At 56.8% G+C, this 25,084-nt stretch overlaps 1 protein-coding gene across 7 annotated transcripts in view; it reads left to right on the top strand.

The window, feature by feature from the left end:
* Positions 1-25,084, top strand: part of SPEG (striated muscle enriched protein kinase) — a 58,755-nt gene that overhangs the window by 18,174 nt on the left and 15,497 nt on the right. For 5 of the 7 annotated variants that reach the window (XM_070386166.1, XM_070386148.1, XM_070386158.1 and 2 more), the window contains 16 exons: positions 9,148-9,323; positions 9,552-9,640; positions 10,693-10,868; positions 13,330-13,590; positions 14,724-14,882; positions 14,983-15,172; positions 15,288-15,511; positions 18,216-18,335; positions 18,574-18,678; positions 19,279-19,485; positions 19,875-19,998; positions 20,111-20,286; positions 22,832-22,944; positions 23,233-23,401; positions 23,629-23,725; positions 23,826-24,026. In XM_070386166.1, the coding sequence (XP_070242267.1) occupies positions 9,148-9,323; positions 9,552-9,640; positions 10,693-10,868; positions 13,330-13,590; positions 14,724-14,882; positions 14,983-15,172; positions 15,288-15,511; positions 18,216-18,335; positions 18,574-18,678; positions 19,279-19,485; positions 19,875-19,998; positions 20,111-20,286; positions 22,832-22,944; positions 23,233-23,401; positions 23,629-23,725; positions 23,826-24,026 (2,587 nt within the window). Of the gene's footprint in view, positions 1-1,899; positions 8,179-9,147; positions 9,324-9,551; positions 9,641-10,692; positions 10,869-12,195; positions 13,008-13,329; positions 13,591-14,723; positions 14,883-14,982; positions 15,173-15,287; positions 15,512-18,215; positions 18,336-18,573; positions 18,679-19,278; positions 19,486-19,874; positions 19,999-20,110; positions 20,287-22,831; positions 22,945-23,232; positions 23,402-23,628; positions 23,726-23,825; positions 24,027-25,084 lie in introns of those variants that run through there. The other 2 variants (XM_070386184.1, XM_070386187.1) reach the window with 2 other exon arrangements.

The following is a 25,084-nucleotide window of genomic DNA, read 5'->3' as shown; positions in this document are numbered from 1 at the left end:
CCCGGGTCTCCTGCATTGTAGGCAGATGCTTTACCATCTAAGCCACTAGGGAAGTTCATTAAGGAGATTACCACTGGGCAATCAACCTAGGTCAGCGGACCTGGGATAGAGGACAGTGCAGGGTAGATGAACCTGGTCCCTAGACTGGCCAAGCGGTCTCTTGGTGTTGTGAGATCCTGGACTGAGAGACATCAGAGCCCTGCAGGAGCCTGGGAATTAGGCGGGCAGGGGGAAGGGCTAGGCGTGCCTGGACAGGGAGTAGTACGCCTTGTTCTGTCCTTTACTTTCACTCCATGCTGCCGGGGACAAGATTACAGAGCCTGTTTGCTGTGGTCCTGGGTCCTTAGCACCTTCACGATCAGAGATTAGGGAGTTCTTGGCAGTGTCTGGCCTGAGTCCCAGTCCAGCATTAGGTCCTTTGGGTTGCACCTGTCTGGCTTTGCAGGCCTGCAGGTCTGCCTCTTCCTTAGCTTACGTCCCCCTTCCAGGAGCCCATGAGTTAGGTATTCTCCTTCTGCTCGCCCCTCCCACCACGCTGAATCATACCCATCCCTCCACTGCATGCTTCCGTCCTTCCATCACCTCCGGGATCTGGCTTCTGACTCAGCTCCCCGCTCCTCTTTGGGGGCCCTGGCCTGGCTCCAGGACTCCGGTCAATACCTGGCTTGGGCTGAGATTTGGCCGAGGGTTGTATGTGCGTGGTGGTGGTAGTAGGGGGGGCAGTTTGCCCCAATACTGGCTCAGGGCCATTTGAAAGCCTTTTAAGGTTGGGAAGGAGGCTTGGGGCAAGGCAACTGTCAGCACTTGACTGGGAGTTCTATGTTCCGCCACATGGAACCTCCCTGCACTTTAGTTTCCTCGTTTGTAAACCAGAGATAATTATACCATCCTCACGAATGAAAGCAAATGTGTGAACGAGCTTTATGAACTGTAAAGCTGTAGACAAATGTTAGTTGTTAGCATTATTAAGGGGTGATGTTGAGCACAGGAGCATGGGTTTCCAGGAGGCTCCCAGAAAACTGCCTCTTCCTTTTCTGCCCTTCCTTCAGCCTGTCTGTGCCTTGGGGACTCCTTCCCTGCCCTCCCCAGGCCTGCGGCCCACAGCCCCTCTGTATTTCCCAGTCCCTGGGTCTTTAGCCCGCCACAGCATCTCTGTGCCTCCTCCAGCCTGGGGAGCCAGAAAGCTTCATCACATGAGTCAGCCGCACCAGGCACTGTGGCCACGGAGCAGTTCCCATAAGCCAGGCTGGCTGGACGGCCTCAGGGCTTGAGGGACAAGCACGTGAGTCTAGACGCGGCTGTCGTGGAGAAAGCAGATTTTCTTACCCTACAAGGCGCTGTTTGGTCCAGAGCAGCTGGACGGGGGCCAGTGGACCTAGAGAGCAGCAGGAATGGGCGGAACCTGTGGGTGGCACAGACATTTGGCAAGGGAGGGGGGTCCCAGGCCTGGAGTCTGTGGGGATTGAGGGGGTGGGGCAAGGGAAGGGTGTCAGGCAGTGTGCTGTGGGTGGGGTTGGGAGTGTGTTGAGGAGGGAGGGTATGGTGTCTTGTAGGAAGAGGTCTCTTGGAGCCACCTTCCTTTCTTGCTCCTTCTGGCCCCCCTTGGTAACCAGGGGTGGCTGCCCAGTGCCCTCTTGGGCTTCCTCCCCTCAACAGGACAAGCTTTTGAGATCCGACAGATCTCAGTTTCTGGTTGGGAACTTCAGGAACAGGGGTAACTGCAGAACAGAGTTGCACGGGTGCTGGATTTGCAGGGCAGAGCCTGCCCTCGCTGCCTCTGCAGCCCCACCCCAGCCCTGGTTCCCTCCCCGCCCGCCCCACCCTGCTGGATAACTCTGTGGAGACCCAGTCATGCTCCCAAAGGGTGTGTGTGTGTTGGGGCGAGTGGTGGGGGTGTGTGGGAGGTGAAGCTAAGCATTCTCAATGCTGCCCACATCCATCACACGTGCATTTACTGAGCACCAACTAGGTGCCAAGTGCTTCATGTCTCTGAACAGTTTCTTGTGTTTGGAGAGTGCCAGATACTTTTTTACAAACCCTTTGACATTTCTCCCTTCACTTGAGCTGCATCCCACCACATACACCCCTTGGAGAGGAACATTTCCGGAGTAACATGGCGGCTTTACAGACGGGATGATGAAAGGGTAAAGTGACAGAGTTGGCACAAGGGCAGCAGCCTTTATTGAGCATCTGTAATCTGCTTCAGAATGTTAGAAGCAACAGGTGACTTAAAGCGATGGAAACACTCACCCATGAAACATAAATTTAGCATGGAAGGCAGAATAAGGTAACATGCTGTTGTTCCGTCAGTGAGCTGTAGCCGACTGTCTGCAACCCCATAGACTGCAGCATGCCAGGCTTCCCCGTCCTTCACGTCTCCCAGAGTTTGCTCAAACTCATGTCCATTGAGTTGGTGATGCCGTGCAACCATTTCATCCTCTGTCACCCCCTTCTCCTCCTGCCCTCAATCTTTCCCAGCATCAGGGTCTTTTCCAATGAATTGGCTCCTCGAATCAGGTGGCCAAAGGATTGGAGCTTCAGCATCAGTCCTTCCAATGAATATTCAGGGTTGTTTTCCTTTAGGATTGACTGGTTGGATCTCCTTGCTGTGCAAGGGACTCTTCAAGAGTCTTATCCAGCACCACAGTTTGAAAGCATCAGTTCTTCGGTGCTCAGCCTTGTTTATGGTCCAGCTCTCACATCCACACATGACTACTGGAAAAACCATAGCTTTGACTATACAGACCTTTGTCAGCAAAGTGATGTCTCTGCTTTTTATGTGATCAGGTCTTGTGTTGACTGGGTTCTCATATGTAATACAACCCTGGGAGGTAGGCTTTATTATTATGCTCCTGTTGTTGTTGTTGTTCAGTCGCCCAGTCATGTCTGACTCTTTGCAACACCATGGACTGCAGCACGCCAGGCCTCTCTGTCTTTCGCCATCTCCCAAAGTTTGCCCAAGTTCATGTCCGTTGCATCAGTGATACCATCCAGCCATCTCATCCTCTGATGCCCTCTTCTTCTGCCCGGAGTCTTTCCCAGCATCATGGACTTTTCCAGTGAGTCAGCTGTTCACATTAAATGACCAAAATACTGGCGTTTCAACTTCAGCATCAGTCCTTTCAATGAGTGCAGGCTTGATTTCCCTTAAGATTGACTGATTAGATCTCCTTGCTGTCCAAGGGACTCTCAGGAGTCTTCTCTAGGACCATAGTTCGAAGGCATCCATTCTTCAGCTCTCTGCCTTCTTTACAGTCCAACTCTCAATATGAGTTGGGAAGACCATAGCCTTGACTATATATGGACCTTTGTCAGCAGAGTAATGACTCTGCTTTTCAGCACACTGTCTAAGTTTGTCATGACCATGTTACAGATGAGGAAGTGGAGACTTGGGAAGCTTTAGCAAATTGCTCCAGAGCATCACTGATCATAGAACTTCCTGTGATGATAGAAACGTTCTTACTTGCCCTAATAGGGTAGCCACTAACTACAGGTGGCTGTTGAGGACATGAAAGGTGGCCAGTGTGACTGAAGAGCTGACTTTTTGTTTTATTTCATTTTAGTTAAAGTGCACTGAAATTGTCTCAGGCAGCTGGTGGCTACCCTGTTGGGTGCTCAGCTCTAGGAGCAGAGGCCGCTGGAGGCCAGATCATGGTTTGAAGCCCTGTTCCTGGGTCTCCCAAGCTTGTCCTCCTAATCACTGCACTGTACCATCCCCTCTTCCGCTACCCGAAAGGGGTCAGGGTTCGAGGCACAAGGGTAAAGTTGTGCTCTGGAGCTCCCAGGGCGGGGGGCAGAGGCTGTCCATGCCCCCTGTGGGTGGGTCAGCCTGGGGGAGCGTTTCTGTGCTTCTTCTCTGGCTCCCCACCTTCCCTTCGGCTATAGTGCTGCTTTGTTTCCCTGCGTGCCTGGTGGCTGTGGTCAGCTCACCCCCACTGCAAGCTCTGGTCAGGAGGAGGGGAGACATGGGGGATTCACGCACCCAGGCCTCCATCCAGCTGCCTTCAGCCCTCCCCTCACACACAGGTCTTCTATATTTGAGTCTACGGTTCTAGCATTTTCCAGCTGAGCCTTGGCCCCAGCTGGTGGTGTGTTCTCGTCTACAACGCAAGGATCACTTTGTAACTCCTGGGCTACTTTCATTGGTAAGATTTGTGAGGGTCTGTGGGGCTAATGATTAGGCTAAGGACATTTGGGTCAGAAGATAAGGCTTAACAAAGCTCATTCTGGTCCTACCAATAGGACCAACACTATCATAATAGGGAAGAAGTGGTTTATTGGAGGTCATCAGTGTAAAAAGAGAGGAAGAAGAAATCATGGTGCCAACATCTGCTCCCCCACCACCCCCCTGCTTCTTCTGGCCCCTGGTCTTGGTCTGTTGCTCCAGAATCACAGGTTTTTCCTTGGGAAGGCAGCAGCTGCCCATGGAGGGGACCTTGAAATGCCACACGGCCCTTCTGTCCATCTTTGCCAGCGATTTGGACAGCATCTAAGAAAGCAGTGTGGTCCCTTGACCTGACTCAGCCCACTGCCACACTGCTCTGTACCGGAAGCAAGTTGCCCCACAAAAGCTGCTATCCCAGAGTGGGAGTCATCACGCACAGCTGGCAGAAGAATGAGGGGGTGTCCAGTGGTTAGGACTCTGTGCTTTCACCACTGAAGGCCCTGGGTTCGATCCCTGGTCGGAGAACTAAGATCCCACAAGCCATGCGGTGTGGCCAAAAAAAAAAAAAAAAGAACGGGGACCTCATCCACCGTTAGTGCCAATTTATCTAAACTTGCGGCAGCCCCAAGTACGGAATTAACCGCTTCCATAGCTAGGTCAGGCCGACCACGTGAAATTCTCTCCGCTTCCAGATCCATTTTAAGCCAAAACAGAAACACTCTCAGCACAGCCCTTCTCCTTCTCTAAGCGGGGACACTTCCTGGCAGCGCCTGTGGACGCTCCCAGCTGCAGGCCAGCCTGTGTCCTCCCTTCCCTCACTTCCTCGGCGGGGTTACCCAGCAGACATTTAGAGGAATCACCTCTAGAGGACCTCCCGAGACAGTGCGTGTGAAGAGTGGGCTGTGAACAACCTGACCACACATGTCAGTGCTGTGAGCGTCCGGCACGTTACCCCTTCCTCAGGTACCTCCCAGAGCTCCCCTTTGCCCTCAGAGTGAAGGCTGCACCCCTGAAGCAGACCTTGACCCCCTGGGCCTGAGCATGACCCCGCAATGGCCAGAGACACTGACACTGTCACGTCCCACTTCTTTCTTCTTTTCCTAGTTTTGAGCCAGAAGGATGAGCTATAGTTCACTGCACACGCTTTCTGCCTTTGAGCATTTGCTCAGCTGGTTTCCTCTGCCAGGAATGCTTTTTCCTACTTAAACCAAACTCTGAATTCTAATACCACCCTTCCATCAGTTCTCCCTTCTTCCCTGAGCCGAAAGTAACATCCTGTTCTCTGTATTCATCTGGCCCTTATCAGTAAGCCCCACTCTTGCCACCGTATTCATGCTTGATATTATGTCGTGTGGGTATCTGGTTTGTCATCTCAAGCAGCTGGAAGTTTCTTGAGGACACCACTCTTTTCTTCACCCCTGCCAGCCCTTCCAGTCATACCTGGAGGCCCTCCTGGAAAGCCAGGACTGGAGTGGACCACCGAGATGGCAGTCAGGGTAGAAGCTTTCACAAACCCCTGGAAAAGCCTAGGTCACGTGCAGAGGCTGGGCGGGATGCGAATCTGCCAAGGGTAGTGAGGATCTGCCTGAGAGTGGAGGTTGGGATGGCAGTAGAGACCATAGAGTAGTGGCCCCCAGGTGTGGACCCCAGACCAGGAGCATCATCATCACCTTGGGGACGTGTTAGAGATGGAGGGTAAGAGCGCCAGCCAGACATACGGCATTAGAAACTCTGGGGCTGTGACCCAGTGAGCTGGGGTTTAAGAAGCTCTCCACATGATTCTGGTGCCAGGTGAACTCTGAGAAGCACCACCATGAGTCAGGGGCCTTGTGCCAGGTGAGAGGCCAGTGAAGCCAGTCCTCCAAGGTTTGGAGCTTAGCCTTGAAGTTTGTTGGCCGGCTGAGGTGGGACTTAGTGATACCACTTCTTCGGGTTGTCCTCATCCACTGAGGGTCCTGGGGTCCCTAAATGTTTCTATGCATAAGAATCTCCCTGGGGATATGCCATTTAAAAAAATTTCTCCTGTTTCAGGAAATCTAATTTTTCGGGTCAGAAATCTATAATTTAAATAGGCTGCCAGGTGGTCCTGATATGGGTGGTTCAGGACCACTTTGAGAAGCTCTGATGTAGAGGCTTTTCATGTAGGTGGCTGTGACTGTGTCTATACCAGCAACACCTCTGGGGATGTTGAGATGCACTGGTCTTAAGAGGGAGAGCTCCCCGACTTGTGGGCTTCCTAATTCCCAACCCAGGAATCGAACCGGGGTCTCCTGAGTTGCAGGCAAATTCTTTATTAGCTAAGCTACCCAGGAAGCCACTAAGGGACTTGAAAGTGAAAGTGAAAGTCACTCAGTCATGTCCTACTCTTTGCGACCCCATGGACTATAGAGTCCATGGAATTCTCTAGGCCAGAATACTGAAGTGGGTAGCCTTTCCCTTCTCCAGGGGATCTTCCCAACCCAGGGATCGAACCCAGGTCTACTGCATTGCAGGCAGATTCTTTACCAGCTGAGCCACAAGGGAAGCCCAAGAATACTGGAGTGGGTAGCCTACTCCTTCTCCAGTGGATTTTCCCGACCCAGGAATCAACCGGGGTCTCATGCTTTGCAGGTGGATTCCTGAATCCCTTGATCACCCCATGCCCCAGGTGCTATTCCCCCAGCCACCACCAGGGGTCTCGGGCTCCCTGCAAACCCTGCTGGTCAAGCTCTAATTTCTGCAGTCTCTCTTTGGGCACTTGAGCTGCCTCAGTGCTGTTCAACCTGCAGGTGACCCCAGAGGTCACCAGACTCCACGGAGAGGAGGGGGATGCCTGCCTCCAGGGGCTATGCCTGTGATCTCGGCATCAACTAGTGCTCAAACCCTGAGCAGATGCTCATCAAGTGCCATCCTGACTTCCCTCTCCATCTCCATGTCAGGACAGCCAACCTGAATGGTGGGCCCTCCCCCCTTCTTCACTGGCAGCGCTGGGAAACACAGGTCATAGCTTGGGAATGTGGCCGCAGGGCGGGGGTGATTGCTGGCGGGAGAAGGCCATGTGACCTCTCCTCAACAGCTCCCCTGCTCTGCTGCTCTGTCTCCGAGCCCCATGCCCATCCAAGTGCAGATGGGTGCTAGTGGTGAGGGGTCACTGTGGGCAGCGGCCTCTGTCCTCCTGACCTGTCGGCTCTGGTGGGCAGAGAGGGTGAGGGATGTCGCCAACAGGTCCCTGGTAGAGCCGGTAGAGGAGGTGGCTGGGTGCAAGGCTCGGGAACCCACGGTCGCTGCGGGGCCACACCTGCCATGGCAGGACTGGAGAGGCAGAGTGGGGACTCTGAGCCCCTCAAGTAGAAGTCAAAGGTCCCGACAGCTCTCTGATCCTCAGCACCAGGGAAGACTGGGCACGGCCCAGCTCTAGTGGTTGAGGCTTGGTGGTGTGGATTCCAGCATCAGGGAGCTTAGCCATTTAATGGTCAGGGAAAAGGGCATCATAGGGGCCGTTTGCCGTCAGTACCTCCTGTGGTGGACACGGCAAGACAAATGGGTCAGATAGCCAAGTGTCACTCTCGTCTTCCCCTGGGGACTGAGCGCGCCCCCCCCCACCCTTTGAGCCGAGGCACCATTAAGGGGGTTTCTCATTTGTCAGGGTCCAGAAGCCATAAGGAGAGAAAAGGCAGATCCCACTGCTTGGGAATGATCAGGGTGGCTAAATAGGGAGGCCGCTCTGCCCCTCCCCTCTCCTCCCCCTCCGCTCCAGGGCCCAGGCACCACCTCCCCCGGCCAGCTGCCTGCCTGCCACCCAGCCTGTCCCGGCCAGGCCAGCCCCTACCTCCTCCTTCCCCCTCCCCAGGCTCCTTCCCCTCCCCCTGGACCTCGTGCAGAGCCTCAGCAGAGTGAGTGGGGCTGGGCAGGCTGGGCTCCCGCTCCCTGGGGAGCCAGAGGGGTGGGCAGTGGGCAGGCCACAGGAGGCCTGGTGCCAGGACAGAGCCTTCAGGACAAGCGCCGGCTGGGGTCCGTGTGCAGAGTCTCGTGGGGTAAGTTGGGGTGCAAGCCCTGCCCCTGGGCGAAGCCAAAGGGGCTTGGGGTGGGGGACCAGGAGGAGGGGCCAGGGGGCTGTGGCAGATTCATGTCTGTATTTGGCAGTCGGATTGGAGCCAGCTCAGTGAGGCTGGGCCCTTGGCCAGTTGCAGGGGAGGGCGTCAGGGCCCTGGGGACACCCCTCTCCCGAAGCAGTGCTGGTGCCCCCTCCTCTTCCCCTGAGCCGCCCTTCTCTGTGGATGACTCAAAACTCTGCCTTCCTGGCCCCTGAGAGTTTGGGGGTTTGTACTCCAGGGCTGGGGCCAACAGGTGCCCCTGGGGTATCTGGGGCAGGAAGCTGAGAAGGGAGTGGGGGAAGGGCTGGCTGGACAGTGCCGCCTCATGGGCCTTGGCACTGAGGTCAGGATGGGGCTTGTCCGAGGTGTGTGTTCCTCTGCACCAGGCCCAGCTCACCCGAGAAACGGGTTTCCTGGTTGTGCCACTCTGGGGTCCAGAGCCATGACCTACCTGAACTGGGGGCCTGCAGTTCAATGCTGGGAATGTGGGTTCCCTGCTCCAGTGGAATCCCAAATCTCCCACAAGGTCCAGGAACGGCCCCTCTGGGGCCTGAATTCTTTGCCCCAGGCCATTCCCTATGGTTGCCCCACTCAAGAGGATCAGCAGGGTCAGGGTTGGGAGCTTCTGGCAGATCACGAGTCCAGGGCTCTGTGACAGGAAACACCTGGGCAAGGTCACAGCGAGTGAGTAGGAGCCCCGGGATGTGAAGTCAGGGCAGGGCTGGCCTTCTGAGCTTCCTTGGCTCCTGGGCCTTTACGGAGCCATGTCAACTCCTGGGCTCTGCGACTTTGCAGACCTTATCAGGTCCTTGACCCCAGACTATTCCACTAGCTGTCTCAGTCTCCCTGCCCACCCCACTTTCTTCCAGACATCCCTATGGCACTGTTTCTCCTCTGTCTCTCCTCCAGGTGGGTCAACATCTCCTTTCAGCAGTCCTATCACCTCTGACGAGGAGTATCTGAGCCCCCCAGAGGAGTTCCCGGAACCCGGGGAGACCTGGCCCGGAGCCCCCACCATGAAGCTCAGTCCTGGCCAGAATCGCCGTTCCTCGGACACTGGCTCCAAGGCGCCCCCTACTTTCAAGGTCAGACCCCCTAAGGCCAGCCCCCAGCTTCCTATTCCTTTGTGTGGCCCTTTGTTCTTGGGACCACACCAGGCTCCAGCAAGGCCTGGGGCTTTGTCCCATCAACCCTTCTTACCCAGAGTCGGTCTCCATCAGACTGGTGTGGAAGAGACCTCTGACCCAGGGTCCCCCTCCCCTAGGAGCCAAAGCTGGGCCCTGTCTCACCTGACACCTCGGGGTCCCCTGCAGGTCTCACTTATGGACCAGTCAGTAAGGGAAGGCCAAGACGTCACCATGAGCATCCGTGTGCAGGGCGAACCCAAGCCGGTGGTCTCCTGGTGAGTAGCAGCCCCTGACTACCATCTTCCAGCTTTGCCGGCTCTGGGCTGGGCCCTGTGAAGCCTGGCTTTGGGTGGGGGGTCAGTGAACCCTTTGTGGAATTCAGTCTGTCCGAAGGGGCATCATCCCAGGCACAGTGGGACCCCAGGCTACCATCCCAGGCTACCCGCACCGTGGCCCCACCCCTGCCCTGGTGTTCACACTCATTCAGGGCTTCCCCTCTGCGAAGGGTTTGGGTAACAGATGGTCTCCTGTCTGTCCACTTGACGTGAATGACCCGGTGTTCTCTCGCTCCTGAAGAAGCTTCCCAACCCTCATCCCAACCTCAGCCCTGTTATTTGACAACAGGGTGACTTTTTTGAGGCCTGTGCTGTGCCCAGCCCTGCACTGGGCCCACACTTAATTTGTTTCTGAGCTGCCAGTGTCCAGAGTTAAACTTGGGCCTTAGCTGCAGGGCTTCGTCTCAGGTGCCATTTGATGACTCGTTTGGCTTAGGTTTCTATTGGTTTGGGTTCTCTTTTTCACTTTTAAATGATTATCTAGTCCCCAGTGTAGTTTTTTAACACTAAGTTATTTCCTATTCCTTTTGGGAAGTGAGAAAGCTATCTCTCCATTAACATAAGTTAAAACAAGACAAAAATCTAAGGATTATCAAGAGCTGAATAGCTTGGTGTTACTCTTAACTGCAATTGCCCGGAAAATCCCATGGACAGAGGAGCCTGGCGGGCTACAGTCCACAGGGCCACAAAGAGTTGGATGCCCCTAAACGCGTGCGCACACACACACACACACACACACACACACATATGCAGTTAGGTTCCAAGAAGGGAGTGACCCAGGTGGGCAGAGGGTGTCTGGAAGTTCCTGGGGGGCAGGGGGCAGTGGTGGGATTGCGAGTCAAGGTGAAAAGCAAGCCCTGTAACCCAGGGGTACCCATGCCCAGTGAGACATATCTGGGGAGCGGACGAATGATGTTGGGGTGGGAGGCCTGCTTGGCTTTGCAGCCCCATGCTCGCAGGGCCCGGGGACTGAGTTCTCACCCTTCTGACAGGCTGAGAAACCGTCAGCCTGTGCGCCCAGACCAGCGGCGCTTTGCTGAGGAGGCAGAGGATGGGCTCTGCCGGCTTCGGATCCTGGCTGCCGAGCGGGGCGACGCTGGCTTCTACACCTGCAAGGCGGTTAACGAGTATGGCGCTCGACAGTGTGAGGCGCGCCTGGAGGTCAGAGGTGAGTACCTCACACTCTCTACAAACCCCTCACCCTGGCCCTGGCCTCATCCCTGCCCGGTTGCCAATTTTCACACAAGCTTAGTTAATGGCTTTCCACAACTGAAAGGGCCTTCGAGGTCCCCAGGTTCAGCTGCTCATGCTGTAGTGAGTAAACTGAGACCCAGAGAGGGGAGGCAATTTGCCCTAGGCCACACAGCAAATTGTTGAGCGCTCAGCTTACTACACAGTACTGCTTTCCCTACCCTCCATCACGCCTGCTCCGGTGCCAGCTCGAGAGACCCTGCTTCCTGTCGCCGGCAGTCCTCATCTCACACTCTTCTAAGCCTTGGTCACCTTGCCAGGCCCCTTCCTCACACCCACTTCCTGCTCCTCTCTTGCTTCTTCCACCCATCCCATTGCTGTGTGGACGATACCGTGGTTGGGGGTGGCAGTGGGGAGTGTTTGATAGTCGGACCCGTCCGGAGGGGCCCTTGGAGTGACTTGGGCATGGAGCGTTGCAGGGACCCCGGGGTCGCCAGGGTGAGCAGAGCTGGGAAGACACGGAGAGGACTGGGCCCCCGGAGTTGGGGCGTAAGGACAGGTGGCCTCTAGGCCTCAGGACAGCAGGCGGCCCCTTGGGGCTGATGCTTTTCCTCCCCAGGGCAGGCCCTCTGCCTCACCTTCTACTCCCCACCTTCCCTGTGGGCAGTTCAGGGCCAGGAACCCCTCTCCCCAGCTCCACACTCAGCCACCACCCCTCCTCCTGGCAGAGGCCAGCTCTGAGGAGCCCCCCAGCTCCCTATTGGAGCATGGACCCTGAGAGTCATGGTCACCTCCTCAGTCCCCATGCGCTTAGTGACCATGCCCATGCCTCCTGGTGCCTGGGGCTGCCACCTCTTCCATCTCTGAATTCTTTAGCTCTCCTCCTGCCCACCTCCCCAGCCCAGCCCCCTTCCCTGTCCTGCTCCTTCCCCCACCCCGCCCCGCCCCCCAGGGTCTGGCTCTGCCTTGCTTCTCTGTGTTAACCCACGTCTTGGTGCTTCTCTCTTTGGGATTCCTCCCAGTGTCCCCCAGGCGGTTGGGGTTCTCCTGACGCCTAGGAATGCCTTCTTCTTGGTTGCCCAGGGCCTCTGCCTGCCCAGGAACCCTGGAGACCTGGCCTCTGGCTGACTGCCGCCCCCTCCCCCCAGGGCCGACCTGGGCGGGGAGCCGAAAGTAGCAATGCCGCCCTGGCAGTCTTAAGAGGGGCCCTAGCCAGGTCTGCGTGGGTGTGCGTGCCTGTGCGTGCGTGTGCGTGTGCTGCACTAACCTGCCGCTTGCTGACTGAGGTTTTTGTCTGTACACAGGCGAGTGAGCTCAGGGGGCCGCCTGCGCTCCCCCCCGCTACCCTCCGAGCCGCGCCCCTGTCTCAGGCACCTCTCGGACCTCGCTGTGTTTCACTGCCTCCTGCCCACAGACCCTGCCGGCCCGGACCCTGTCCCAGCCTCCCCTCCCCTCCCCACCCACACAGCGTCCTGGGACAGCCCATGAGCCCTTACGGACCCCCCTCCCCAAGCGGACACATGGTCGGGCAGGCTGGGAGCTCCCCCACGGACTGGGTGCCAGGAGGGGAGGGCGGCTGTGAGGGGTATCAAGACCACCCCCCAGTCTCTCCCCGAAGGGGAGCACCCAGCGAGTGCATGTGCTGCCTCTGCTATAGGCCCTGTCTGTCTTTCTGTTTGTCTGTCTGTGTGTCTGTGACAGTCAGGGAAGGATGCCCTCCAGCTGGCGTGGGGTCAGGCAAAGGGGGAGAGGACATGGCCTGGCGTCCGTAGGATAGAGGGAACCAGAGGGGCAGGGGGCTGTGGGCAAGGGGCTCAGGGGGCACTGACCATTCCAGAAATGGGTTTCAAATGGCACAATCCTTTCTATTTCACAAGAGACCAAAAGCCAGAGGCCCTTGGCCCTGTGCTGATGAGGAGGCCTGGCTGAGGCCTGGCCCTGGGCGGCAGGCTTAGGGCCCTTCGGGGCTCCCTTGTTCACTATCAGGGCCAGGGATGCTCTATTTGAGAATGAGAGTTAGCCAGGCTTGGCGCAGGAGTAGGGGCCTGCTGTAGTGGGTGTGGACATATTCAGAAATACCTGTTTCTTAGTTCAAATAAAGTCCAGTTTGTACCCAGCTGGTGTGCTGTGTCTTCTTTTTCCGCCGCCGTCTCTGTCCCCATGTGGCCCTCTGGGTTTTCATGCCCTTGATTCCCTCCCGCTTCCCCCGAGTTCCCCCTCTCTGGCCCAGGTGGGATGGCCATGCGGAAGCCAGGCCTGGGAGCCCCTTGCTATCTTGGCCTGCTGGGCGGGCGGGCTTTCCCTGTCTCCAAAGGAACAAAATGCATCTCTCTCTCTGTGTCTGTCTGTCTGTCTCTCTGTGTGTGTGCGTGTGTGTCTCCCTCGGCCCGTGTTTCTCTGCTCCGTGTGTGCCCCCTGTGGCTGCTTCCCCCACCCAGCACACCCTGAAAGCCGGTCCCTGGCCGTGCTGGCCCCTCTGCAGGACGTGGACGTGGGGGCCGGGGAGATGGCGCTGTTTGAGTGCCTGGTGGCGGGTCCCACCGACGTGGAGGTAGACTGGCTGTGCCGAGGCCGCCTGCTGCAGCCTGCACTACTCAAATGCAAGATGCATTTCGATGGCCGCAAATGCAAGCTGCTGCTCACCTCTGTGCATGAGGACGACAGCGGCGTCTACACCTGCAAGCTCAGTACAGCCAAAGGTAACTGCCCACTTGGGCCCGAGGGCTGCTGCCGGCTCCCAAGAGCTGGAGGGAGGGGAGTGGAAGTGTAGGAGCCCCGATGGTGCTGGTGCTGAATAAGACGACCAGAAAACGGGCCTCCATCTCTGGGGAGAAGAGCAGTGGGGTGAGAGAGTGCAGTACACCTGCCTCCTTCAAGGCAGCACCGGCAGTCACACCTGGCACAAAGCAGGTGTTTGACACGGTGTCAGTGTTCACTGTCATTCCTGTTGGGGAGCCCACTGCCAGCGTGTAGCAACCACACCTGGACTGGGGTTCCAGTTCTTGCCTGGCCATATGGCAGCTGCGTAACTGGACAAGTCACTTCATTTCTCAGAGTTTTAGGCCGTTCGCCTGTAAACAGGGATTGTGGTAATGCCTGCCTCATAGCAGGAGCGATAGGGCTAATGAGATAATGTATGGATGGACAAAGCTAAGCACCTGGCGAAGATGGCGCCTAATGAATGTCTGCTGTTATTAATGACATCTCTGGCCTGGTCCCCATCCTTGTGTGAGGAGCTGAGATAATGCCTCATCTGGTTGTGCTGATGTGCACCTAAAGGGGACACTGAGGCCTTTGTAAGCAGGAAGGGATCAGGTCAGCGTCAGGGGCTGCTGTTTCCCCAGAAGATTCTGCGTGCAGTGGTAGTATGGGGCACAGGGGCATGTGCTCTGGGTCTGGGACGGGGGCGAGGGAGTGTGGGCACGACCTGGCCATAGAGGAGAGTTCCAAGGGTAGGGGGAAGGGGTGTGGAGGACGGAGTGGGCTTGGCTTTAGGCCCTTCTCTTAGAGCTGTGCTGAGGTTCACCCTGGGTGGGCAGGACGAGGTGAGGAGGGGAGAGCCAGGCCATGCCCTGGTCTCCCACGTACCCCCACTGACTGCCCCAGCAGTCTGCTCCCTACTCTCGCTGCCTACCAGCCTCTGGAGAAGGTTCGGCCTCTCGATCTTGCCCGTGGTCTCAGACTGGTGCCCCGGGACCTGGCTGGGCTCTTCACAGGCTCCAATTTTTGTCCAAGCTCCTTTTACCTGCCTAGCACGAGGGCGAGACTGGTGGGTTGGGGCGCCCAGGGCTCCACAGCCTTCCCTGCCTCAGTGCTGACCCCTCCCTGCCAGATGAACTGACCTGCAGTGCCCGGCTGACCGTGCGGCCCTCGCTGGCACCCCTGTTCACGCGGCTGTTGGAGGACGTGGAAGTGCTGGAGGGCCGCGCTGCCCGCTTTGACTGCAAGATCAGCGGGAGCCCGCCCCCCTCCGTTACCTGGACTCACTTTGGTATGGCCCTCCACCCCGCAGATGTCGGGAGGGGGACCACTGAGGGGTCAGAGGGCAGGGCCACTGTCTGAGGCTGCCGCCTGACCCCCATCCCTCGCAGGCCACCCCGTGGAGGAGAGCGAGAACGTGCGGCTGCGGCAGGACGGGGGCCTGCATTCACTGCACATCGCACACGTGGGCAGTGAGGATGAGGGGCTCTACGCGGTCAGTGCTGCCAACACCCACGGCCAGGCCCACTGCTCAGCCCAGCTGTACGTGGAGGAGCCTCGGACGGCCGCCACCGGCCCTAGGTACCACCCCGGGCCCCCCCCATGCCCCCGCGCAGCCAGGGCTGCCTCCGGGGGCCCCAGCCCTGTGGTAGGAGGTGCGACTCCAGGCCCCTGGGCCACTGTGTGGTTCTTACAGCTCCAAGCTGGAGAAGATGCCCTCCATCCCCGAGGAGCCCGAGCAGGGTGAGCTGGAGCGGCTGTCCATGCCCGACTTCCTGCGGCCGCTGCAGGATCTGGACGTGGGACTGGCCAAGGAGGCCATGCTGGAGTGCCAGGTGACCGGCCTGCCCTACCCCACCATCAGCTGGTTCCACAACGGCCACCGCATCCAGAGCAGCGACGACCGACGCATGACGCAGTGTACGTGTCCGGGAAGGGACGCTGGGGCTGTCCCCTCCAGCACCCTCTTTGCTTGCAAGAGCCCATCCCCTCTGCCCACCCTTGGGCCTGCCTTCTCTCACCTGATCAGGGATGGGGTGCTTGGGAACCCACAGAGGCTATGGGGTCACAGCCTCCTGCCTTGAGCCCACCCGGCCCCCATCTGCTGGGTCACCACTCTCGGCCTCAGAGGCCTGTTAGCACTTACTGGCCCAGCAGTCCAGCCTGCTACTGACTGTGGCAAGTTACAGAACTCTCCAAGCCTCAGTTTCCTCATCTGTGGTAGGCTTGTTGTGGGAATTGAATCAGTTAATACACAGAGAGCACGTAGGGCGAATAGCAAGGGGCCACTGAGTGTTAAATGTCACTGTTACGGCTGCTGTTGTTACCATTACCATCATCCTTGTCGATAAAGTGATGCTTCTCTCACCCTCCTGGAGAAATTCCAGTGAAAATTCTGACGTGGATAGCATCTGCATCAAAAGGATGCTTGGTCCAGGGTTGTTCAATAACAAATAAAGAAGAAAGAACAGCAGGAAAATTACAGAGGGACACGTTTGGGTTGGTGTCCTCCTCCTCCTCCTACTAAGTTGCTTCAGTCGTGTCCGACTCTGTGCGACCCCATAGACAGCAGCCCACTAGGCTCCCCCGTACCTGGGATTCTCCAGGCAAGAACACTGGAGTGGGTTGCCATTTCCTTCTCCAATGCATGAAAGCGAAAAGTGAAAGTGAAGTCGCTTAGTCGTGTCCAACTCTTAGTGACCCCATGGACCGCAGCCTACCAGGGTCCTCCACCATGGGATTCTCCAGGCAAGAGTACTGGAGTGGGGTGCCATCGCCTTCTCCAGGTGTCCTCCTAGCCTGGGGTATTTTCTCAAGGAGTATCTCAGTTCCATCCTTGAAGGAATCTGAGCCTCGTGTGAGAAGGTCTAGCTACGCCCTATCAGACAGTGCCACCCCGCAACCCGTGATGGGTTCCTCTAACTGCTGCTGCAATGTGACAAAACTCACCTTTGGTAGGCACTTCTTGAGTGCCAGGCCCTGATGCTAAAGGCCTGACATGAGAATCCCACGTTCCTCACCACAGAACTGTAAGGCAAGTATTATGGTCCCTGTTTACAGATGGGAAAACTGAGGCTTGCAGAGGAACAGAGATTTATCTAAAGGTAGACAAATACCATCCGACTGCCTAACCAGGACATCTCCTGTCACCCGTGCTCCACTCACCCCTCCCATCCCCAGTGTTACCACCTTGGCTCTGACTCTCCCCTCAATCCCCATCCACCACTGTCTTTGCTCAGCCCACAGGCTTCCCATCTCCCAATCTGCTCTGAGGCCCAGGCTGAGCGTCTGTCTCAGGATCTGAGCCGGCGCCTCTGTTTCTGTCTGTATCTGGGGTCAGCAGTGGTGTTGGGCTTCTCTTCCTTTATAAATAGTGTCAGCAGAGATAAATGAATGGGTGGCTGTTCTGGGCAGAGATAACCTCTAAGAGCGGGGAGGGGTGTTTGGGGACGGCCCTGACGTCGAGGAGGAAGGACAGTGCACATCTCTTCCCCTTCATGTCCCTCTGGGGGATGGCCTCCTCACCATCATTCAGGAGGCACAGTGTAGGGAGAGAGCTTGGGAATCCAAGGGAACCAAGTTCGAGCCATGGCTTCATTGTCTATTAGTGGTGTGACCTTGGGACAAGTCTGTTAGTGTCTCTGACCTCATTGGTAACATGAGGACACTCTTGCAGGGTTGTTGAAAGGATATGGAGAAAGACATGCACGTCAAATATCTGGCATGGACTGGGCACAGTGCAAACAAATGTTATTGTAATTTATAATCTAATGTACTTGGCACTTACTGCATACAAGGCATTCAGTACTGAGCCTGGTGGGACAAATCAGCTCTGTCTTCAAGGAGCTTACGGGAGGCGGGGTGCATGCAAGAAGAGGAAGGACCACCCGAAGCAGTGTGGGCCGGGTGCTGGGGGTCCTGGGGAGGTAGTCAGAGATGGAGGGGCAGAGGGGACCAGGGGCATGGAGAGGAGTGCCCAGGGCTGGCACTCACTAAACTATATCTTGAAGGGGAAGGAGGCTTCAGGTAAGAGAACAGTCCAGAAGAGAGGAATTTTGTGAGCAGAGACCTGGAGATGGGACTCATGTGGCTTGTTTAGGGACCTGATGGTGGGTCAGAGTCAGGACATGGAAGAATAGCAGGAGACAGGGGTGGATGAGTTTGGACTGAGGGCTTTTGGAGGCCACCTGTTTGGCAGTAGGTGCCATGAAGGTCCTCACGTGGAGAGATCACATGTGATCACATGAGGCTGGTGGGGTGTGGCTCATGCAAGTGGAGGCTTTGATGGGCTCTGAGCTGGAGATGGGATGGGCAGTGGCTCTGAGGATGGAAAGAGGGAACTGTCTGGGGTAGGAACCTGCAGAGGGTGAAGTGTAGTGGAGGACGATGAGAAGGTCTGGGCCTGAGTGCTGGAGGACCAGGCAGGAGGGGCGGGGCTGCAGGTGTGGACGGGCAGCCTGGACCTAGAGTGTGGCTCCCTTCTGTGTCTGCCCTGCCCTTCTCTCCCACCTATAGCGGATTGTGGGGGGGTGGGGGGTGAAGGGCCAGGCCTGGATGGCATGGGCCCACCCTCCGGAGTATCTTTCCAGCTCAGGCCCAGTGTCATGTCCCTCCCCGCCCCCAGACAGGGATGTCCATCGCTTGGTGTTCCCTGCCGTGGGACCTCAGCATGCTGGTGTCTACAAGAGCGTCATTGCTAACAAGCTGGGCAAAGCTGCCTGCTATGCTCATCTCTACGTCACAGGTGAGGCAGGTACCCTCCGGTCAGCTGGGTACATAGCCTAGCCTCTGGCCCACCTGGGGACCTGGGTGAGGGCAGGGCCTCTGCACCAGCTCTCTTTCCCCTCCATTCTCTGGGGAGCCACCTGGCCTTGCCTGTGCCCATGGGGCTTTACCTCCAGCCTGTGCCCCAAGGCTTGGCGATCCCGTGGGGTGATGGGGCCCTAAAGGACCCCCATGGACGGTGGACCTCTGGCTTTCAGATGTGGTTCCAGGCCCCCCAGACGGCGCCCCTCAGGTAGTGGCTGTGACCGGGAGGATGATCACGCTTGCATGGAACCCCCCGAGGAGTCTGGACATGGCTATCGGTGGGTCCCGGCCACATGGGGGCATGGGTGGGGAGGGGAGGGCATGGACAAGACAAGCTCAGGCAGGGCACCGGGGGGGGGGGGGGCGGCCAGGAGAGGAAGGCAAGGCCAATGGCGATATACAGGTCAGAGTGGGAGTGGATGGAGCGTTGAAAATAGGACAGAAGTGGCTTTGCGGGCCCCCTCCCCACGGTTGACAGAGCCCTGGTGCTGGGTCAGGGGAGGAGGCAAAGCAGGGGCTGCCGTGTTGCCTTCCCTTCTCAGAGGGACCGGGTGCCTGGGTGGTGGTTCTTCCCCGTGCACAGCATTCTCCTGCTCTGTGCCTCAGTCTGTCTACCTCAGGTGGTAGCAAGGAATTAGAGCTAAGTTAAGCTCCCTCCCCGCCTGTAACTGGACCGCATGCCTGACACCTCATGGGCTCTAAGCCTTCCCCCGCCTGTGGCTGGGCAGGAGCAGGTGGGGAAATGGGCAGAAGTGACAGGAGAAACTGAGGCAGGTCCTCAGACCAGATTGATGATGAGACCCTGGGTCCCGAGCCAGCAGAACGGGGGCGGGGAGCACCCCAACCAGGCCCGCCTCTAGCAGCTGCCTCCCCGCTAGACCCAGACGCCCTGACCTACACCGTGCAGCACCAGGTGCTGGGCTCAGACCAGTGGACGGCGCTGGTCACGGGCCTGCGGCAGCCCGGGTGGGCAGCCACCGGATTGCGAAAGGGGGTCCAGCACGTCTTCCGGGTTCTCAGCACCACCATCAAGAGCAGCAGCAAGCCCTCGCCCCCGTCCGAGCCCACGCAGCTGCTGGAGCGTGGTGAGCCTGGTGTTCCTGGAGGGGGGCGGGCAAGAGCCATCAGGCCAGGGGACAGGGTGTCCGTGGAGGAGGCTCCAGGGCTGGTGTGGACGCAATAACTGGCAGGATTGGCATGGCTATACACGACCCCTACCTGTCAAGAGTGCTTCCTTCTCACTCCTGAAAGCTGCACGCACCAAAGTTGAGGCTGAGGCTCTGGGTCAGAGGAGGTGGGGGTCCAATCTCAGCTCTGCCACTCCTGGCTGAGTTCCCTAGACGAGTTGCTAAACCTCTCTGAGCCTTGGCTTCCTCGTCTATTAAAAAAAATGGAGCTCACGCGGTGATGGGGGGTGGATTCCGAGAGCAGTGGGTGCTGAGGCCCAGCACTGAGCCAGCCCTCCCGTTCGCAGGCCCGCCCCTGGAGGAGGCGCCCGCTGTGCTGGACAAGCCAGACGTCGTGTATGTGGTGGAGGGCCAGCCCGCCAGTGTCACCGTCACCTTCAACCACGTGGAGGCCCAGGTTGTCTGGAGGAGGTGAGCCCGCCTTGCCGACCCTACTCCTCACATGAGGTGCCTGGCTTCAGCTGGCCAGGCTGACCTCCCTGAGGCTGAATCCTGGGTGACTGCCCTGTTCTGTGTCCCTCAGCTGCCGAGGAGCCCTCCTAGAGGCCCGGCCAGGTGTGTTTGAGCTGAGCCAGCCGGATGACGACCAGTACTCTCTTAGGATCTGCCGGGTGAGCCGCCGGGACCTGGGAGCCCTCACTTGCACTGCCCGCAACCGCCACGGCACACAGGCCTGCTCAGTCACCCTGGAGCTGGCAGGTGGGTGACCGCGGCCTCTTTACCTCTCCCTGCTCTGAGGCCCACAGCCCTCTCCTCACCCCCCAGATGTACACACCCACCTGACAATCCCAGGTGCCTCTGCTTAGGCTTGTCCATCTAATGGCTATAATAACTGCAGCAGTAGTAACAATAACAGTACTAGTACTAATAAGATATTTATTGAGAACCTGTATGTGCTAGGCTTGGTGCTGAGTACCTTACATTTATTATTGGTTTCATATTTAGATCAACCCTGTTAGATGGAATCAGCTATTACCTGCATTTTACAGATGGGGAAACTGAGGCCCAGAGAATGTGCTAAGTAACAGGCCTAGAGTCACACAATGTAATAAATCAGGAGCTGAGATTCAAGGCTGGATGCCCTACTCCAAAGCCAGACAGTGTTCCTAGCTCCTGTGTTAAATATAGCAGGAAATAGTACTTCCAGAATAACAAACTGGGGTGGGGCTGGGGGCAGGGGTGGAGCAGTGCAGGGGGATGAAGGTGGAGAAAAAGGCCCAAGTGAGAGCATCTTATCACCAGACTCCCAGCTCTGGGATCCTGGCTGCTGCCCTTTTGCACAAGCCTGTGTGACAGGCTCTGTGTGACAGAGCCTCCCAACCTTTGCAGTGAGGTTTCTCCTTTCAAGATGCAGTCTCTCAGACCATAGCCTGCATTAAGTAGTAATTGTCTTGTTTTCCAGTTTGTTAATTAACTCTAGACACATGTACCTGCCACTCAGAACTTCGGATCAGCGTGAGCTAAGCAGTTACCTGCTGAGTAGATAAGATTCCAAGCAAATGCAAAGAAAGTTACATTTTAGTTAGCACAGGCCACCCTATCACGGGATAAATGTACATCTTCTGGTGCTTTAAAAAATTGTTGAAGTCAACTTGAAACTTTCTGATCCTTTTGACCTTAGTAGACTGACCCCTGCCACCACCTCCACCCCATACCCAGCAGACTAGGGACCAGATTCCTAGAGGGTAGGACGGGCAGCTTTAAAGTGGGAGAGAGGTGGCCGTAGGGTATGTGAGGAGGAGATATGGGGGCCCTACTGGCCCTGCTGTGGATGGTGGCTGGGATGGAGCCACTGATGGTCTGGGTAGCTGGTTTCCCTTTTCTGTGTCTTCCCCTCTGCCTCGCATCCTCCCACCCTACCCCACCTCACCCCCCGCCTGCACTTCCCACTCAGCCACCCCTTTGCTTCTTGGTTGTGATTTTTTCGGTTTTTGGGGGGATTTTTTGGTCATACTGCTTGGCTTGTGGGATCTCAGTTTCCCAACCAGGGATCAAACCTGGGCCCCTGGAAGCAGAGTCCTAACCCCTAGACCACCAGGGAAGTCCCAACCACTGGCTCCTTATTAGTAGCATCTGTAGGATTCATCTTTCTTCCCAGGTGTAGGAAGAGCCCTGGGGTTTGGGGAGGCCCTGGATACTGAGAGAGCGGCAGCCAGCCTGGATGGGACAGTGACTGAGGGAGACGGAGTCCCATCTGGCCAGGGCTAGAGCGGGCCTGGGCTTGGATCCACACCCCTTCCTGTTGTGCCCACCCCCGTCCCCCAGGCAGGTGGAATGGTCCCTTCCCTCCACACCCGGGCCATGGATGCATTTTCCCCAGGATGCTGTCCCTTTTGTTCTGTGCAGAAGTCGAGCTATGTGCCTGCGGCTGGGTGGTGCTCCCTGCCCAGCACTCCTGCTTTCCCCCCTACTCCCCTTAAAGCCCAGATCCTCAAACACTCAGAAAGGAGGGGGAGGGCACCAGAAGTTTCTCCAAAAAACACAAGCACATTGGAATATGTATTGAATTCCGTCATGAGAATTAAGAACTGCTTTACCAGGAAATAACATGATATGTGTGGAGAATAAAATCAGTCACATGGGGGAGAACTAAACTGAGAATCGGTGACTATTCATCTTGCCATCTTCCAGATGGTAGAAGGCCCCTTAAATATTTAAATAAGATTCAGAGAGAAAACCTCAAGATGGAGGCAGTGCCATCCGTGAACTCCACGCGGGGTCACAAACTGAGCCGCCCACCGGGCCCTGGATGGGTACAGTCAGAAGCCCGCAGTAGGACTGTGCTGGGGGCCACCACCCACAGGGGGCAGTGTCGGGCCGCTCCGCGACAGCCCATTAATGCAGTGAGGGAAGCAGCTCAGGACAGCCAGTCCTGTTTTTCCAATAGAGGCAGGAAATCCAGATTTCTTTTGTGTGTGAAAATCTCCTAATTTCAAAGCTGGCCAATGAATCCTGAGAGCCCAACAAAGCAAGCCTGCACCCCCTGGCTGAGGTTTTCCGAGATTTGCAGAACATCACGTTTAGATTTACAGGGAGAGTGCTTGGTTCAGGCCAGGAATTCATGTTCTTTGGCCAAGTTTGAGAGCCCCAGGGTGGGGTGTTGGGACTCTGAGGGGTGCGGGAGGCGGGGCAGGGTCTGATGTTCTGCCTGAGCTGGTTGCTGAGGGAGGGCTCAGCGAGGGGCTGAGGAGGGAGGCCCTTGTGACCCCAGCGTTCTGTTTCCCCACCACCACCCTTGTTTCAGAGGCCCCTCGGTTTGAGTCCATCATGGAGGATGTGGAGGTAGGGGCTGGAGAGACTGCTCGCTTCGCCGTGGTGGTGGACGGGAAGCCCTTGCCGGACATCATGTGGTACAAGGTCAGAGGCTGGCTGCAGCCTCCTTCCAAGTGTGGGTGGTGGGGGGCGAATGGAGGGGTGAATTCCTGGGGGCTTGGAAGGGGTCAGGGAAGCCTGGAGAGAGAGGAGGAGGAAGTGGGACCCAGAGCTGTTGGTGACGCTGGGAAACAAGGGTGGCGCCAGGCCCCTAGGGGAGCTAGCGCTAGACCCTGAGGGCAGGGTGAGACTGGGTCTCTGGTGTGGAGGTAGAACTGGGTCCCAGGCAGACAGGAAGCTGGGCCCGGGCTGGGGTGACGGCCACCTCTACAGGATGAGGCGCTGCTGACCGAGAGCAACCATGTGAGCTTTGTGTACGAGGAGAACGAGTGCTCCCTGGTGGTGCTCAGCGCGGGGGCCCAGGATGGAGGGGTCTACACCTGCACGGCCCGTAACCTGGCTGGCGAAGTCTCCTGCAAAGCAGAGCTGGCTGTGCACTCAGGTGCGTTGGAACTCAAGGGGAGCAAGGCAGAGTGCTCACCCAGGGATCCAATGATGTGGGCCCGCGCCTCCCCCCGAACGGGAATCACTCTCCCGCCCTTCACTCCAGACCACGCCCTCCTCCAGCCCCAGCTCCAACATTCGTGCTTCTCTTCTGTGTCTTCCGGCCGAGTCTGCCCTGTCCCTCATCTTGTCCTCCCCACCTAACGCCAGGCATCTCTTCCTCAGCTCAGACAGCTATGGAGGTGGAAGGGATCAGGGAAGACGAGGAGCAGCGAGGAAGGAGGCTCAGCGACTTCTATGATATTCAGCAGGAGATCGGCAGGTGTGGGGCTCAGAGTGGGTGCGGTGTCTGGGGCCGATAGAGGCTGGGCCTGAGGCTCAGCAACAGCTGAGCCTTGTCCTCTCCTTGCATCCTCACCCAGGGGTGCCTTCTCCTACCTGCGCCGTGTAGTGGAGAGGAGCTCCGGACTGGAGTTTGCAGCCAAGTTCATCCCCAGCCAGGCAAAGCCAAAGGCATCGGCGTGGCGGGAGGCACGGCTGCTGGCCCGGCTCCAGCATGACTGCATCCTCTACTTCCATGAGGCCTTCGAGAGGCGCCGGGGACTGGTCATCGTCACCGAGCTGTATCCTGGGACAGGCTGGGCGGGTGGGGGACACGTGGCCTGAATGGTCCTTGGAATAGCCAATTAGCAACATGTTTTACACTTTACAAAGTGGTCCCGTCGACAACTGGGATTTCTCGAGGCACCTTTTTTTAAATTTTTATTCATTTTTGGCTGCAGTGGGTTATTTTGTTGCTGCGTGCAGGCTTTCTCCAGTTGCAGCGAGCAGGGGCTACTTCAATGCACAGGCTTCTCATTGCAGTGGCTTCTCTGGTTGCGGAGCACAGGCTCTAGAGAGCATGGGCTCCAGGAGTTGTGGCACACAGACCTAGTTGCTCTGAGGCATGTGAGATCTTCTTGGAATAGGGATCAAACCTGTGTCCCCTGCACTGGCAGGTGGATTCTTAACCACTGGACCACCAGGGAAGTCCAAGACATCTTATAAACACTTCACAGAATGGAGTCTGGAGATGTGTGTGAAGACCAACATTTTTTAGCTTAAATTTACAAAGTACCTGATGTATGGCTGGCAGTGTTCTAGGAGCTTTACCAACATCTGTTTCATTATCATGTATACTTATCTCTCGGAATTTTATTATCCCCATTTTATAGATGATGAAACTAAGGTGTAACGAGATAAAGTAATTCACCCAAGATCACACAGTCGGCAAGAGGCACATGATTTTTACCATGGAATGCAGTACAGTATATCCAAACATTTGCAGCGACCCCCATTTCAGATGCACGTTAATACTAGGCTTTATTTGGGAGGCTCTTCTCATACAAAATGGATTTTATTCTTTCATAAGAGCTGTAAAGTCACACTGAGGTAAGGATGCTGGGCAGCTGGCTTGTCACTGCCACGAGTAGGGTGACCATGTCTTACATGCTAGCCTCCCAGTCTGCACTGTTAGAACCCAGACCTCAGCAAAATGACAAATTTTTATGTGTCATGGGCCTTCTGGGTCATTCTCAAATACAGTCAAGAGGTTCCATCCACAGTCAACAAAATGCTGCTCTAACTTGAACCTTACAGACACTTCACAGGGTAGGTGAGAAGAACATTATCCCTATTTGAC

The sequence above is a fragment of the Bos mutus genome, chromosome 2 (assembly GCF_027580195.1).
Source record: "Bos mutus isolate GX-2022 chromosome 2, NWIPB_WYAK_1.1, whole genome shotgun sequence".
Taxonomy (NCBI): Eukaryota; Metazoa; Chordata; class Mammalia; order Artiodactyla; family Bovidae; genus Bos; species Bos mutus.
Note: the sequence above shows the minus strand (reverse complement) of the source record. Positions and strands in the feature narration are given on the sequence as shown.